This window comes from Trematomus bernacchii, unplaced genomic scaffold (genome assembly GCF_902827165.1).
Source record: "Trematomus bernacchii unplaced genomic scaffold, fTreBer1.1, whole genome shotgun sequence".
In the NCBI taxonomy this organism is placed as follows: domain Eukaryota; kingdom Metazoa; phylum Chordata; class Actinopteri; order Perciformes; family Nototheniidae; genus Trematomus; species Trematomus bernacchii.
Genome location: NW_022987477.1, coordinates 4,181,731 through 4,197,065, shown reverse-complemented (window position 1 = coordinate 4,197,065; position 15,335 = coordinate 4,181,731). Strand labels below are relative to the sequence as shown.

The window sequence follows — 15,335 nt, the reverse complement described above, 5'->3', positions numbered from 1 at the left end:
CATTACGGAGGAGGCTGTTGTCCTGACTACTGTCACCGCGGCTCACAGCGGGCCCGAGCGGCTCGTTGCAGAGATGTGACTCAGGCCGGTGTGTGGGTTACCTTAGTTGACTTCTGAGCCCCGGTTTCCACCTGAACTATCCCTGCAGAGGTGGACTGGGCAGGGTAATGAGGCAAACGCTGGATCTCTGCACAAAACCCTTTTTTTTTATATCATGCTATCTAACTGGCTGTACATTGCACCCTGTCTGAGAGAACCCCAGGGATTTGGCTACCTATATCCTGTTAGTGATCAACTATGGCAGCCTTTAAATAGTGCAGCTTGGGTCGCACTTTGTGAGTAAGGAGCTGTCGTGACTGTGCCTTACCTGAAGGAGGCAGCGCTCCTTGAAGACGTAGCCGATCAGCTCATCCAGGTGCATCAGACACTGGTGGTACCGGATGTGATGGGTGAGAACAGGCAGCATCATGGCGTGCTGTAGGGGACAGAGAGATCTATCAGAAAACTGCAAGTGAGAAGGTAGCAAAGGGGAGACAAAATTGGAAAGGGGAAAAAAAAAACAGGAAGAGATAGAGAATAGGAATCATGACTTATATGAGAGATGTGCTTGCGGAGCGTGTTTTGAGAGAAAGTGTGATGAAGAGATTGAAAGAAAGGGAGAGGGGTTGATGGAGGGAACAGGCGGGGAGAAATCAATCAGCCGGTCATTATTTATTAAGTGGTGCTCTGCAAGAGAGAGATGAAATAATCAAAAACCCAATCGCAGCGCTGTGAGAGGGAATGACAGAAAGGAGGGAAATTCACATTTGGACAGGACAGTGAAATCGAAGACCATTTCGACATGTTGACACTCTTACATTCGGACAAACACCGACAGCCCCCTCTGACCCTCATGTATTAAAGAGGGGAGGGGGAAAGTTTCAGTGCAACAAAGTGAAAGAAAAAGTGAAAATGGAGGGAGAGGAGGAGCGCGTATCGACGGGGGATTGTGAGAAGGAACAGCAACAGGCTAATTTGCTGACCACTGACTATTCTCACTGACAGTCAGAGAGCCAATCTACAGAATCATTAGTGGGGGGGGGGGGGGGCTTATCAAGTCGGGTGTAAGTGGTGGCTGAGGAAGTGTAGCAAAGGCTGGTGTACACACATTAACCCCGTGCCACCACATGAGAGAGGAGGGAGCCATGCATGTTTTAATTAGTGCTGCTGGGGGGGGGGGGGGGGGGGAGGGGGCCCGGGGCCTGGCGGCTCCGAGCAGCGTTGCCACGGAGCCCCCGGGCCGTCACCAGGGCCGCGGTGACACACTCCCCAGGCCTTGTTAAGCAGCCAATTAACAAAGCCAGGCCCTGGTCGTGTCTAGAGCTCTTGACCTGTTCTGATGATTCTGTGTGTGTGTGTGTGTGTGTGTGTGTGTGTGTGTGTGTGTGTGTGTGTGTGTGTTGTGTGTGTGTGTGTGTGTGTGTGTGTGTGTGTGTTGTGTGTGTGTGTGTGTGTGTGTGTGTGTGTGTGTGTGTGTGTGTGTGTGTGTGTGTGTGTGTGTGTTGTGTGTGTGCGTGTGTGTGTGTGTGTGTCAGAGAGGTGGCTGTTAGAGTTGATACTCTGCTAATTAAAAGGTGGGAAATGTCTAATTTACTGTCACGGATGATGTTTGGGCAGTTTGGACACCGGCCCAGCGGACCAGTGGTCTGACTTTGCTCTTCCCCTGGCTGAAATATATGCGAAATGAATTTTAAAAAGTGCACATTCACTGGATCATGATTTAATTAACTGGAATGTGATCAAATGGTCTGGACTTATATATAATCATATTCATTTGTTAATCACAGGATAGAAACATTTGAAAAAGGTTAGGCAATATGAAAAAATATATATATCGAGTTGTATACAAATATTTTAAATATATCATTTTCTAACACGGTATAGATATACAGTATATAAAACTTCACTAACTGCGATGTAAATTAAATAAAAAAATGTTTTAAAATAACCTATACTGCATCACATTCGAACTGTCATACAAGCAACTTGAGTAAAATACAAGTATTCAAACAAGGCTTTGAATACTCTTACTTCATTTTAAAGACTGTTATAGGAAACTATAAATGTTTTATATTCAACAATGCCAATTAAAATGTGCATTAAGGACTTTATCCACTTCCTACCTACCTGCTGCCATCGATACAAATGTAGAGAGTTGTATTTACCCATGTTGATTATGTGATATAAAAGTAGGCTGATTAGCGTAACGAGTGAGTGATGAATCAATGCACCGCACTGTGGCAGAAAGAGAGAGCTGCCCACACTTATTTTCTCTGATGTAGAAAGGAAAACAAGCTGCCTTCCCTTGAAATGTAAAATCGACTGATGGCCTTCAGATGTGATCAGGGACAAAGCAGAAAAACTGCAGTGAAAAAAGAAAAAAAATATTTAATTGTAACTTTTTTTCCTTATACATTGATGAATAAATAAATCCATTGTGCTGCCCGGTCCTTGACAGAGCCTTTCAAGTGAAACAACCTTGGTGTGTCCGAGTGAAGTCCGTAACGAGGGGGCTGGTTCTGTTCGAATAGAGATCCTGCTTTTGAGAATCGGGAAACTATGGGTCAGTTTAGCCGTTATATCTTGTCTGTGTCACACGTTGTGCAGAGTGCATCACCGCAGTTCGAACTGAAATTATTCATGAACCAATTAGTCGTAGCGGTACAGCTTGAAGCAAATATAATTGGGCGGCAATTATGGATCGGATCCTCCGTTGCTAGACCTTGCTGTAAGAGAGGTCTGGTTTGCGGGGATAGAACTTTCCGTCATTCCTCTCCAAATGTGAAATCAGCTGTAGGGTATCCTTGCTGCGCGTCGGGGTGGGGAATTATTTTAGAGGGAAAAAGATGATGGCAATTATTTTGCTGAGAAGCAGGCAGAAAATATTGGAAAAGACAGTAAATAAAAGAATAATGAACTAAAGCACACTTTTACTGACAAATTCATGAACAAATGCAGCTGTGTGTGTTCCAGTGGGCAAAGCATGGCACTAACACATTCAGGGTTATGGTTCAAGTCTCATTAGGGCCGCCTTTATAACGGTAAGCTGCACATGTTGTCCCACTTCCCTGGAGAGACCATATGGAGATGAAATCCCATCATGCTTTATGTCGCTGCTGTAAATAAGAGCATGAGGAGAGATAACGGTACATTCACACTCGACAGACCAGAGTGGTTGTGAAGTATAAATAAAATGTCACGTCAGACACATCACTTAATGAAGGGTATGGCTGCCGAGGCTCTGTGGGAGTCCACTCTCTTTACACAGATTTTGACACTTTAAATAGAGAAGTGACGCAATGCGCAGAAAGATCAGAAGACGAGTCCCTGACTGGCCATAAGCACTGGTGTGTGTCCGTCAGAGTGGAAGTTCTCCATGCATGTGCCAAGGATAATTGCGGTGTATTACAAAGTTATTACATGTTTAACAAGAACTTTGAGGATATTCAAACCTCAAAGTGTGTGCACCAAAAAAAAAACTTCACTAATTGTCCTTTGCTGCCCACAAAAACAAGGATGGAAGGAGGCAGAATGGTCCATTAAACACGACCACAGCACTTAGTGTTGACGTGCCCTGAAGTGGCTCCGTTGGTTTCAGAATTGATTTTAATATTTTATTGATAACTCCAAGGGCCGTTCATGGTCTGGCTGCTGTTTAGATTGCCGAGACTCTTTTCCTGCAGATACAGAGCCTGGTGTAAGATTCAGTGCTAATAGCCGTACCAGAGTGCAGATTGGTGTCAGTAGGTGAGCGGGCATTTGCAATGAGAGCACATTGGATCCATTTATAGTCATTTATTGCTCACAATTTTTAAAAATGATTGGTAATGAAACATACACTGTCCTACAACATCAATGTCTTGGAAACCACGATGGTAAAAAAAGATGGTATTAATCAACCAATTGTTTTTTAATTCCACTTATCATACACCATTCTATTAGCTAAATTAATATTATTGTTTATGTTTCTTTTTTAAACCCCTTTTTTTTTACACTGCTTGGATGTCTGTTATGAAAATGTAAAAAATTGTTAATGAAACTTTTTAAACACATTTTTTATTATTTTATCAACCATTTTTTGATTTCTGATCTTAATCCTTTCCTTACTTTAAAAATAAGTGTCTTTTTTCAATTTTTAAGCAAAAAAAACGACACTCCTTAGATTGTAGTTATGTATATATTATGTAAATGTTACGTACATCTGTATGTTTGTGTAAGTGTATGTATTTCTGTGTGTATCAGTGAGTACAAACATCTCAGTGTGAGTTAGATCTTGGAGTATGCAGTGCAGAACATGTCGGTGTTTTTTGTGCGTGTTACCTGACAGACGTCGGAGCGGATGCCGGTCTTCCAGAAGCCCTGACTGCTGAGCTCCACTGTCACCTCGCGGCGCATGGTGTTCTTCTGACGGATCTTCTGAAGAGCTTCCTGCCAAACAATCAGCAAGTCAATTATTGATCTGCTGCAGCCTTCGGGGACAGCTCCCATCCTCAAAACCCCTCCCTCACCTCCCTCTACTCCCCCAACAGAGAAGGCTGGCAGATGCAACATAGTGAAAGCTCCATAGCGTGACATAAATACTGTAGCGCTGTGGACAGGAGCAACAGGGCACTGACAGCTCTGCTGGCCCCGGCTAATTGAGGCACTGCTGTGGGTCAGCATGGCTGTAGGCAGTGGGGGTGGAGGAAAGCTAATATGGAGGCGTCAGGCCCAGTCGCCAAGAGCCAAGGCACCTGCCTGCCCATTAGGACCCTCACTCAAGAGCAGCAGCAGCAGCAGCAGGAGGAATCATTACAGACACACACATCATGTCAGACCTACAGCAAGTAACTGGAAACTCAGTTAGGGAGGGGGGCTCTGAGACAAGAGGGTCCTACAAATAACAGTCGAGATGGAAGATGTATTGACAGAGTGCACCTCCTAATGTGTGTGCACACTCACTCAGCTGAGATTTATCGACTGCGCCTGAGTTAGCCGTGATCTGCCTAAAATGGAACGCCAGGAATTTTTGACTCGCAGAGGAAATAAGAACAACAAAGGCATGAATAAATAATGCCATCCTACTTTGAACTGCGCATCAAAGTGAACAAGCTCGCCCACGCGCAACACAAGCACGCACAACCGCACACAGCACAATCTTTTTCCGTGGACAGCCAGCCACTGTATATGGAAAGCAGTCATCACAGCGAATGATATGTAAATGCTCTGTTATGCAAGGCTTTCTACAGGGTCATGGAATGGACAGAAGTACAACAGAAGTAAACAATTGTGCAGTGAGGGGAGGCGGAGAGACTAACTTTCTGCAGGGTCAGACAGACGGGGCACGGCTCGTTTGACTTTTATCATCACACCGTTCGGCGGAGAGAAGGAGTGTTTGTGTTTTGGATCAGGTTGAGGTCAAACACCAAAAGACACTGTCTGAGATGCACTGCCTGCACAAGGCTGGAGCCATCTGTTGCATGTGTGCTTCCCTGCTTTCTTGTGCATTTGCATTTTGCCAAAGACAGACCTTTGTTAACTAAGAAAAGATGGTGAATTTACTAACTCTACTAATTACTAAGCTACTGTAATTCCCTTTTCAAAAAGTCTCAGAAAACTAGTTTAGATTCTCAAAAAACGCTTTGGCTACCTGTATGTTTTAGAATCGGTTTTAAAGTTGTTCCACTTGTTTATGAAGCTATAAATGACTTTGCTTCTCCCTAGATCAGAGATTTGCTCTCATTTTATGTTGAGGCACTCCACTGCTTTCTATTTGAAATGTACCTTATGTGTCCCATAAAAGTGCCGATGAGAGTGCCTTCTGATTTTATGCCCCTATACTTTGGAGCTCACTGCCTCTGGATGGTAGAAAGGTACTGTAAGCTCTCTATAGTTCTTTTGTCTGTTTGTTTTAAAGAGTAAATAAAGACCTACCTTCCTTTTAACCAGGCTTTACATTTGGAGTGATGTATGTAGCCTTATGTTATTACAATCATAATGGTAAAAGCTGTGAAAACAATATAAACTTTATTACCATTTTGAGAAATTGGCAACCAGTTCCTTACTTTGTCATATTTCAATAATTAATCTGATAACTGCACATTTTCTTAAGTCTATAAGGTTACTAAAATATCATTTCAGTTTGGCAACCAAGAGCTAATTCCTTGAAGTTAATGTTGATCCCTGTAGTGTTAAGTTCTTGTGTGGCCCAGCTGAAGCCCAGAATTGATAGCAATGGAAAATGCGTGGAATGATTCGAAGATATCTTTTCAAAGATGCTCCTCCTCATACAGCTCAACTGAGCTTGGCCAAATCTGCAAGGCAGAATCTGAGAAAATCCCCAAATCCACATATGCCGAGCTGAGAGAGAAGACTCGAGGCTGAAGTCACTGCCAAAGAAGTGACGGCCGGGGCTGAATACTTATTCAAATGAGAGATTTGAGATAGTAAAAGTGCCGTTCATTTTCAATACAGTCACACAAATGTTTTACGACACGTGTTCTGCTTGTCCTTATATTGTAAAGACTGTCAACCAAGTAGAATCCAAGTACAAGTACAAAATATTCTAAAATGTGAATACAATCTGAAAAGGATTGTTTTTTGAAGACAATATCGGTCCGCATGTTTGAAACCCAGTCATGCGTTTGGCTGAGTTTCTTAGCACAAAATCCATCTGGGCAACACACACAATCTGCATGCCTCTTAACGCCACACCCCCTCCGCCCACACACACACACAACCCTCCACGCTCTCAGCATGGGGTTTTGAAATGGGTGCCCGCTCCCTGGTGTGAAGGCCAGTTCTAGCCAAAACGCACCCCCTCTCTGGAGCCGTGTGTTGTCCACACTGAGCGCACAGGCATCACAGAGCCGGTTGGAGCAGCACTGCCGTGTAGCGAACACCTATGACAGGGTGATTCTTAATGGTGGAAAACGCCTTTCAGAAAAAAAAAAGCAGACGTTAAGTCTATCGCTGAAAGACCATTTACAGAGGAAGCTTGAGTGTTCCCTAGGGGGTTAAATAAGTAGCGATGCCACACTTCCACTGCAGTGAGGACACACTGACATGGCTAATGCTTTGTGGTGGAGTCTGACGGGCTCGGTGTGTGTGTGTGTGTGCGCATGTGTTTGGGATGCGCTAATTGCTCCGGTGCAGGTTGACAGTAGGATTGTCAGGGCTTGTTAGCCACAGGGCTTTTGCCGAGGTACCTGGGAAACAAGCTGATTGAGCTCTGAGTTCTTCCTCATTATTGGTTCAGAGTGTATCAAAGCAAGAGGAGCACTTAGAGCTTTCGATAGTGATAAAGCAGTTGAGAAGTTACAGAGGTAACTACCAGAGAGATATGACGGCACAAAGAGCTTGTTCGCAGCTACTTGTGGGCCACACACACGCACACACACCCCTGCGCGCTGAGACTCCCTGTGGCTACATGGTCATTACCTCACCAAACCTGAACCTTTCTCATTCTCAGTCCCTGGGGGGGGTTTGACCTTAACACTCAACTCAAGAGAGCAGGTACAGCAGTTTTACTCGGAGCTGCACATTCGTCTAAATTATGCATTATTAAAAGTAAGAAAAAGACAAAAGTCAAGGGGGAATATTAATACCTAAAATAAAAACGGAAAAAGATTAGGGCCTCCAGCCAGTTCACGTTCAAATATAATTATTATTGGCTTCAATTCCTTTTGTACGGATGACGATTAGGGCCACGTATATTTCCTTTTTGTTTGTGTTTTTTCAGAATTCTGACTTCATCTCAGAACAGAAAAAAATCACTTTTGATCAGATCTAAAAAATATATATATAATTCTCATGATCCTCTTCCGTACAAACGTAATTATAGCCAATAATAATTATATTTAAACACGATAGAGATGGAAATGTAAGGACAAAAAACCAGCAATTAAGAATGAACTGTTTGTAAATAATAAAGGGGAGATTGTTTCTCGTATCTGCAAAGGCTTGACAATTTGACTGATAAATGTTACATGTTATAACTATCAGAAATACAGTTTCCAACATCAAATAACACATTTATTTGTATGTACATGGCATTAATGTGCAAATTAATATTTTCAAGGTAAAGCCCTGGATGCCATATTTAAATATTCCTCTGTTGTGCCATATCCTTTAATGTTTGAATGCAAGGCAGCGCTTTCTACAGAACAAAAACTACAAAACCAGAAGAATCATGTTGCCTTTGTAAGTCACTTTTGTTTAGTGAAACAGCATCCTTGTTTCTTCCAGGCAATAATTCCGACTAGCAGCGGCGAGTTCCAGATAAGCTGCATTTGAATCAGAGTGCACAGCGGGAATAAAAGCAATAGTTTTGCTCTTGTTTCTGCAGAGAGTGCAAATGCTCCAGCGTAACCTTTCATATCTGCGGGAAATGAGCTCCCAAAACATTTAAATTGAAAGCATATTGCACCGCATCCACATAACAAGAGCGGGCCACTTGACAATGGAAAAAATGTGAGCGAGACAAAAGAAAAAAGGGAAATAATATCTTTTTTTTTTTTTCTTTCAACCCACCTCTCTCTGCGTCAGCTTCTGCTTGTCGATCTGCTTGACCTTGGGGCTGTTGGCCAGCAGGTGGCGTAGTTTGACGTAGCTCTTCCACAGCTTCTGGTACCTGACAGAGAGCAGAGAGGGAGGCGTCAGGCTCACGGGAGTCCATCTCCCCCTCATTCTCACAACACATCAATATTTCATCTGCAGCTTGCCCGACATTAAACATAATTTAACAGTTGCCTGCGGCCGGTATTACAATTGCTGCTTTTTTTTTGTGTAGGAAGTAAACAGAGGAGAGTCTGTGTTTCAAATGTGCACGGTTTGAACTGCAAGGAGAGGTCCACACACAAAGACAGACTAATGAAATGCTCTTCACCTTATTTTATTTGTTCTCGTAAAAAGCTGTAAGTCATGAAACATACGAGTGGCCCCGGCGCGTCTCGTAACCTCCTAATTCTCATTTTCTATAAAAAAAACCATTGTCTTTGCCCTCATTTGCATCTGAAAGGACCCAGGGAGTTATCGGCAAGGTGACATGTAGCCATCATACTAACCACCTAACCCCCCCCCCACTCCCCTTCCCTCTCTTTTCAATCAGACCTCCTGATTGATGCACTGAGGGCCGAGTGTGACCGTTCTGCTCCCATTCAGGAGACTTTCTCCTCATTTACCCAGAGTTATTCAATTATGATTGGTGGGATGGAGGGGTGAGGTGCCAGGGGTTTGGGGGATAGGATGGTGCATTGACAGAGAGAAAGGCATAGAGGAGGAGAGAGAGGGAAGGGAGCAAGGAAAGGAGGGAAGTGAGGGGTGTACCGTGGAATAGAAGAATTATAGAGCTTTAATGGTGGGGACTTCATTAGAGACTGAGACGAGGGAATGAGACGGCTTTACCGCCCCGATTATCAGCTCACCACCACCTCCGCACCGAGGCAGCCGGAGCGGGCGAGAGACAGAGGGGAAGTGAGAGAGAGAGAGAGAGAGAGAGAGAGAGAGAGAGAGAGAGAGAGAGAGAGAGAGACAGAGAGAGACAGAGAGAGACAGAGAGAGACAGAGAGAGACAGAGAGAGACAGAGAGAGACAGAGAGAGACAGAGAGAGAGAGTCTCCCCAGCCTGGGAGGCCCCCTCGTCCCCAATCCGCTCCAATGACCTTTCCGCAGATCCGCTGTGTGCTCTCAGGGTAGCTGCGCCGCCGCTCTCTGCACATGCTCGCATTAGCATATGCTGCTTCTTCCTTTTCTGCCCCCCCACCTCCCTGATCCTCTGTTCTGTGTCCTATCTCGAGTCCTTTTCAGGAATGGTATCTGTAGCATGGCAGGCTTCATCTATCCGCTGGCTTTTAAGCGCTTTAACACAGGTATGTGTTACGTGAACACGCAGACATTTCTCTACTTAAACAAGCCCTGACTTTTGCAGACAGAACAAATCTAAATCGATATTTGGCATCTGATGGACAAGGAAGGTGAAGACAAAGAAATAACTGAAAACTAGGGATACATTTTTTTAAATAGTTTTGAAGTATTTATGGCCGTTTGGACGCTCATCACCTGCTTCTTGCGAGACTTTCTTGAGAAATATACAAACGATGTTCTGACTCTTGTAGTTCGCTACTCAAAAAGGTGACGAGCAGAATGAAGTGCGACAGTTTGGAATGGTCCCTTCCTTTTACGCACAGCAGAGAAAACCTGAAGATAATTTCGTTTTCCTCCTGAAGTGGACTCACGCAGTTGTTTTCTGCTCCTGAAGTGTGTACAATCATGAGGAAAATAGAGAACAACCATGTTGAAAATCACTTAAATATAACTTTAACAAGCTACTAGAGTTTAAGACGAAGAAAAGCGTTGCACAGCACTCAGGAAATTAACTACTTCACTGTCTGCAGAGTGCCGATGCGAGAACAAAATAAGTATGTTAATTATGTGCTCAACTTCATGGCTGAGAGAGGCGAGACCCTGCCACTCTGAAGGAATATGTGTTTTCATGTGAGAGAAAGTAGAACTTGTGTTATGGTGCGTGTTACAGGAATGTAGCGTGCCATTACTTTAACAGAAAGAGACTTATTCAATTAGGCTGACATATTAAACTGACATTGCCTTCCTTTCCTTTTCCCTCCCTCTATGTTTCTCTCTTCCCTCTTCTTGCTGGAGTTGTCTGTCCTGTTCTTTTCTTTACATTGCCTGACCTCAGACCTGTCATCAGCCTTGCCTCAGCTGTCATGATGGAGCTGGAGATGCTCGAGTAGCGGCCAGTGAGAAGGGGGGAGGAAGACAACACAGCTCCTTCAGTCTCCCGAGTTAATATATGCTTCTGCTGTGGCCCAGAGCTTCCTCTCTGTGGCATCGCCGCCGCCACCGCCGCCGCAATCAACACCGACTCCTGCCCTCGCTACACGCATCATTAGCAGTTGTAGGAAATCCTTTTCCACTGGTCGCTTACTACTCGTTTCTGCATCAGCTAATGATGTCCCAGGCCGTCCATAAATTTGTCGTCGTCTGCCGGCTTTGAGAAGTTTGACATGGCAGCAGGGTGCACAGGGATGAGTGAGCTCGGTGGACACGCAGCTCAAATGTAAGCGGCGGGGGAGAGCGGACATTAGTCGCAAACTAGTTCTGCCTAAATGGATTTCCTAACGACCAGCCTCTTGTTTGTGTCTTGATCAGCTCCTCTTCCTGATTGACACTGAACACCCGAGTTGAAAAAGAAAAGGCACAGGTTTAAATTTAGAATGAGAGCCCGCAGACCGAGTTGTGTTCAGACTTTTGATTGGGGCTTGACGCGTTGTTGCCGCATCGTCTCTGAACACCTCGGGGACCGCGGCTCAGATGATCTAATACACTGCTTTTGTTAATTATGCAGCAGCAAAGTACAATATTCCCTGCTGCAGCCCTGTGGCGTGTGGCATTACTATTCACCAGACGGTGGCTCCCACGGCGGAGCCACCCAGCGGATGCCCGGGACCCGTGACGGCGCATGTGAAAATGTCACGCCACTCGTTTTGCTCGTCCTTCTACTCCCTTTATTTCCATCTATCCATCTCCCCTCCTCTTCGACATGCGACACTCTTGACGTGCGTCACGAGATATTACCTTACAGTGTCCGAGGAGAACGACAGTGAATAAGAGGCAGAGGGAAGGAGAGAGATGATACACAGCAGGTGGGAGATCTGCATTCATCTAGGTGGTCGACACAGGCGCGTGCGAGCGTGTGTGTGTGTGTTCTTACTGAGGGTCCCCGGCGTAGCTGAGCTGAGCAGGCCGGATCCCAAAATGCACGATGACGGGGAAGGTGATGACGTCCGGGTTGAACTGCTCCCTGTCCAGTTGGTCGATGCGCACCGAGCTCGGTTTCTAGGGTGAAACAAATCAGAACCAACATATGAATATAGCTACAAGGCAGCCATCAGTTAATTATAAGAAGCTGATACAGGAAATAACAAATATTCAACGCCCCACGGGTCGTATGTCACAGGAAAGCAATGAGACGAGGCCTGGATTCTGCTCGTAGCTGTGGTAAAGTGACGTCAGGGGTGGCGAGCTAACTTCACATATCAGGGAAGAGATTGACAAGCAACATGTCCTCAGCCGGCTCCCAATTCACAGTTAGCCTGTCAGGCGTTTTGCGAGATCAGAGGACGGGGGTTGTAGCATAAGGCGTGATGAGCTGTGCGACAGATGGCTCGAGGCGCGGCTCACCTTGACATTAGCGCAGACTCGTCACGCGGCACGCATACAAACTTTGATTTGAGCAAGAGGTCGCCAGCCATCTTTGATTTGGCTTTTAGAAAGACATAATCAGGTTTGATTGGCTTTGATGGAAGGGCTTGATGATTGCCCGGGTTACAATGCACACACAAATACACAGTACATCCTCATTTATATATCAAGGCCAACGCATTGGTGATTCTTTAGTAATAATACACTAAAGCTGTTTGAAGGTCGATGACATTGGGCTCATTTGAAGAAATGATTACTTGTCACTTTGACATTAAAGTTGGGGAGAGTGTGAACATGTATAGAGTTGGGTCACCGAGCTCGGAAATTGCATTCTATTGATTGTAAAGCACCAACTGTGGTGTTGTTTATTTTGTTATTCTGAACTTTCAAGCCTCGAGGTTTATGATTATTATGAGATGGAAGAATGTTTGTACAAGAAAAGTCCTTTTAAGATAAAAACGTAGGCTTAAAAACATCTCTCTGACATTACTGACTGAATAGATAAATGTTTTTAAGAGGCTATTATGGTTTTCGGGGGTTGTCTTGTCCTGTAGTGTGTGGGTTTGTGTGCATGTAAATAGTCTGCCATGGCTGAACATCCAAAGTTCCTTCCAGAGGGACTTTCTCTAACCATAAAATGGACAATCAAAAAGGACTATTTAAACAATCTAGGGAAGATGGCCACTGATGACCAAAGTTATTTTTCCACCACACAAGGCAAGTCTCTATATGTGACCTTTTTAAACGACTTTGTTTGACTGGCAGACTAATCTTCAACATTAGTCTGGGGATTGAAGACTATTATCCCACCTCCCACCTATCTGGAAACCCGACAGCAACAATTCAGTCCTGCCAGGAAGAGCAGTTGACTCAATAACTCACCCACGCCAAAGGTTATACAATCATATCCACTGTTCATATGCAACGCTTTAGCTAGCAATGACATCTTCACCTTTTCCCCAGACACAATTACTGCACATCCTTTAAAAAATATGGGCCAGACAAGAAGGTTAACCAACTTCATCGTGACATAAAAGCTAGGGCCCGAATAATGTTGGTGACAGCAAACGCCCTTGGGGGGGATAATAGGTGGGGTTGCTCATGTCACAGGCGAACAGGAACAGCCTTAGTCCTGCAGTGTCGGGGTTGGGGGGGGGGGGGGGTGACGATTGCCCTTGAAAGAGCAGACAAGGCAACCTCCTGTCGTAACAGTGGGGCCGGGGCCTCACCATGCCGGGGTTGGTGACGATCATGCCCTTGCACTCCTCCGCATATTTCTGCCACGCCAGCTCCTCCCACTGCAGCATGTCTGCAATCTCCTCCTCGGGGACCAGAGGCTTGCTGCTGCGGAGCAGGTAGAGCAGCACCTGATGCATGGACAGCACCTCCTTCCCTCCATCTGAGATCATTTAGAAGCAGACAAGAGGAATGCATTCATGAAAAACAGAAGCAGAAACACCACCACAAGGTATGCAGATCACCAGAGATTCCAAGTTAATTAAAAAAAAAAAAGGGCAACAATCTTAGAGCTTGTGGAATTATACAAGCCTTGACTTTTGTTTCACAGGGTTCCACGCACTGCCTTCTTTCGCTGGCTCAAATTCAAGTCTGATGTTAGGAGAAAATCTTTGTTTTTATACAAGCATCTCACCCAGCCTTCACCTCTGCCAACTCTCGAGTTTGTGAGCCAAGATTACACACTGTGAGAAATGTCCCTGTGCATCGCAATTGCATAGTTCAGGAAATGCAAAGGTAAACAGAGGCTCTGATGCTAGGTCGGGAGTCATACATTACGTGAAGAAACATAATGTGACACGGGGATAGAATAGCAAAAACGCTATGGCAAAAAGAAATGAGCACAACTGCATGGGGACAGACAGCCAGGCGCAAGCATGCAATCTAGCGGGTCAAATGGAGTGAGTTTAATAGATACTCATGCAAAATTGATTGACCTGCATTTACGAGTGTTCACATGGACAGACACACAACATGCAGGCGGCCTCTCCCTCCTGCAAATGCATTAAGGAAAAACAAATGCAACTTTCAAACACAGCATCATCATGCTCTCACTGCAACTCCTCTCACGCTCTCTCCTTACAGATCAATTTAGAAACATTGCATCAGGACGGGAGGGGGGGGGCTTTTGTAAAAAGAGGCAGATAAGTGTTTCTAGCGGACTAAATCGGGGGGGGGGCTTGGAGAGAAATTGTTTTTTGATGGAAAGGAGGTAGGTTGCACGGGCTGTCATAACAAACACTGTTGAGATCTCATAGAGCACCAGCACCATCATGTGTATCGCAGATGAACACCATGCAGCTTCACAGCAGCGCCACACGGCAGGTCCAGACCACAGATCAGATATCATCAGCGGCACATGCAGAAGGGTTGGGGGGGGGGGGGGAAGCATTACTGGACACTCTTTTTGTTTTCTGAAGCACGTTTTGATTTGATCCGCCACTGGCCACCAGAGGGAGACAAACTTACAAAGCAAAGGTGAGTGGTACAGGTTTGTGGTAGGTTGTTGAGAGTCTCACCTGGTAGGAACCGGACAAAGCGGGGCATGAAATGGAACCGTTGGCATCCAGCAACCTCAAAGTCCGGACCTGGAAGAGAGAGCAGAGTCTTTTTTATAGTTTCTTTTTTTATTTAAATATTTAAGTTAATTGTCAAATTATAATCACCACATTGTTGCTAAAAGCATCATCATTATAAACCAGAATTCAACATCAATGCACTTTCTTAATCTCAAATGTTATGTGACTGTAAAATAAAAGGGCCTTTACTTGAAATATGATTATGGTTGATAGTCGAGGTCATATTCATATTATTATTGGAGCTGCAAATTGTATGTGATTAGTTTTAATCAACAATTGAAGCAATCTGCACTTACTTTGCTAATCTTCGTAAATGGAATAAGATAAGTGCTAGGACTGTTTTAGGTACTAAAGCTTTTATGTGCGCTGCTCCTCTAGCTTGGAACACCATGCAAAAAATATTGAAACTGAGCATTTTGATTCCCTTGCATCGTTTTAAAGCACGGCTGGATGAAATGTTATTGGATACCTGTAAATGTAAATAGGTTGCTAATGTAT

General features: G+C 44.7%; 1 protein-coding gene across 1 annotated transcript in view; it reads right to left on the bottom strand.

The window, feature by feature from the left end:
* drosha (drosha ribonuclease III) overlaps positions 1-15,335 on the bottom strand; it is an 80,719-nt gene that overhangs the window by 51,164 nt on the left and 14,220 nt on the right. Inside the window, exons 12-17 of the mRNA XM_034148106.1 lie at positions 14,778-14,846; positions 13,473-13,642; positions 11,753-11,877; positions 8,551-8,650; positions 4,360-4,467; positions 368-475 (exon numbers count right to left, since the gene is read on the bottom strand). Coding sequence (XP_034003997.1) covers positions 368-475; positions 4,360-4,467; positions 8,551-8,650; positions 11,753-11,877; positions 13,473-13,642; positions 14,778-14,846 — 680 coding nt within the window. The remainder of the gene's footprint in view (positions 1-367; positions 476-4,359; positions 4,468-8,550; positions 8,651-11,752; positions 11,878-13,472; positions 13,643-14,777; positions 14,847-15,335) is intronic.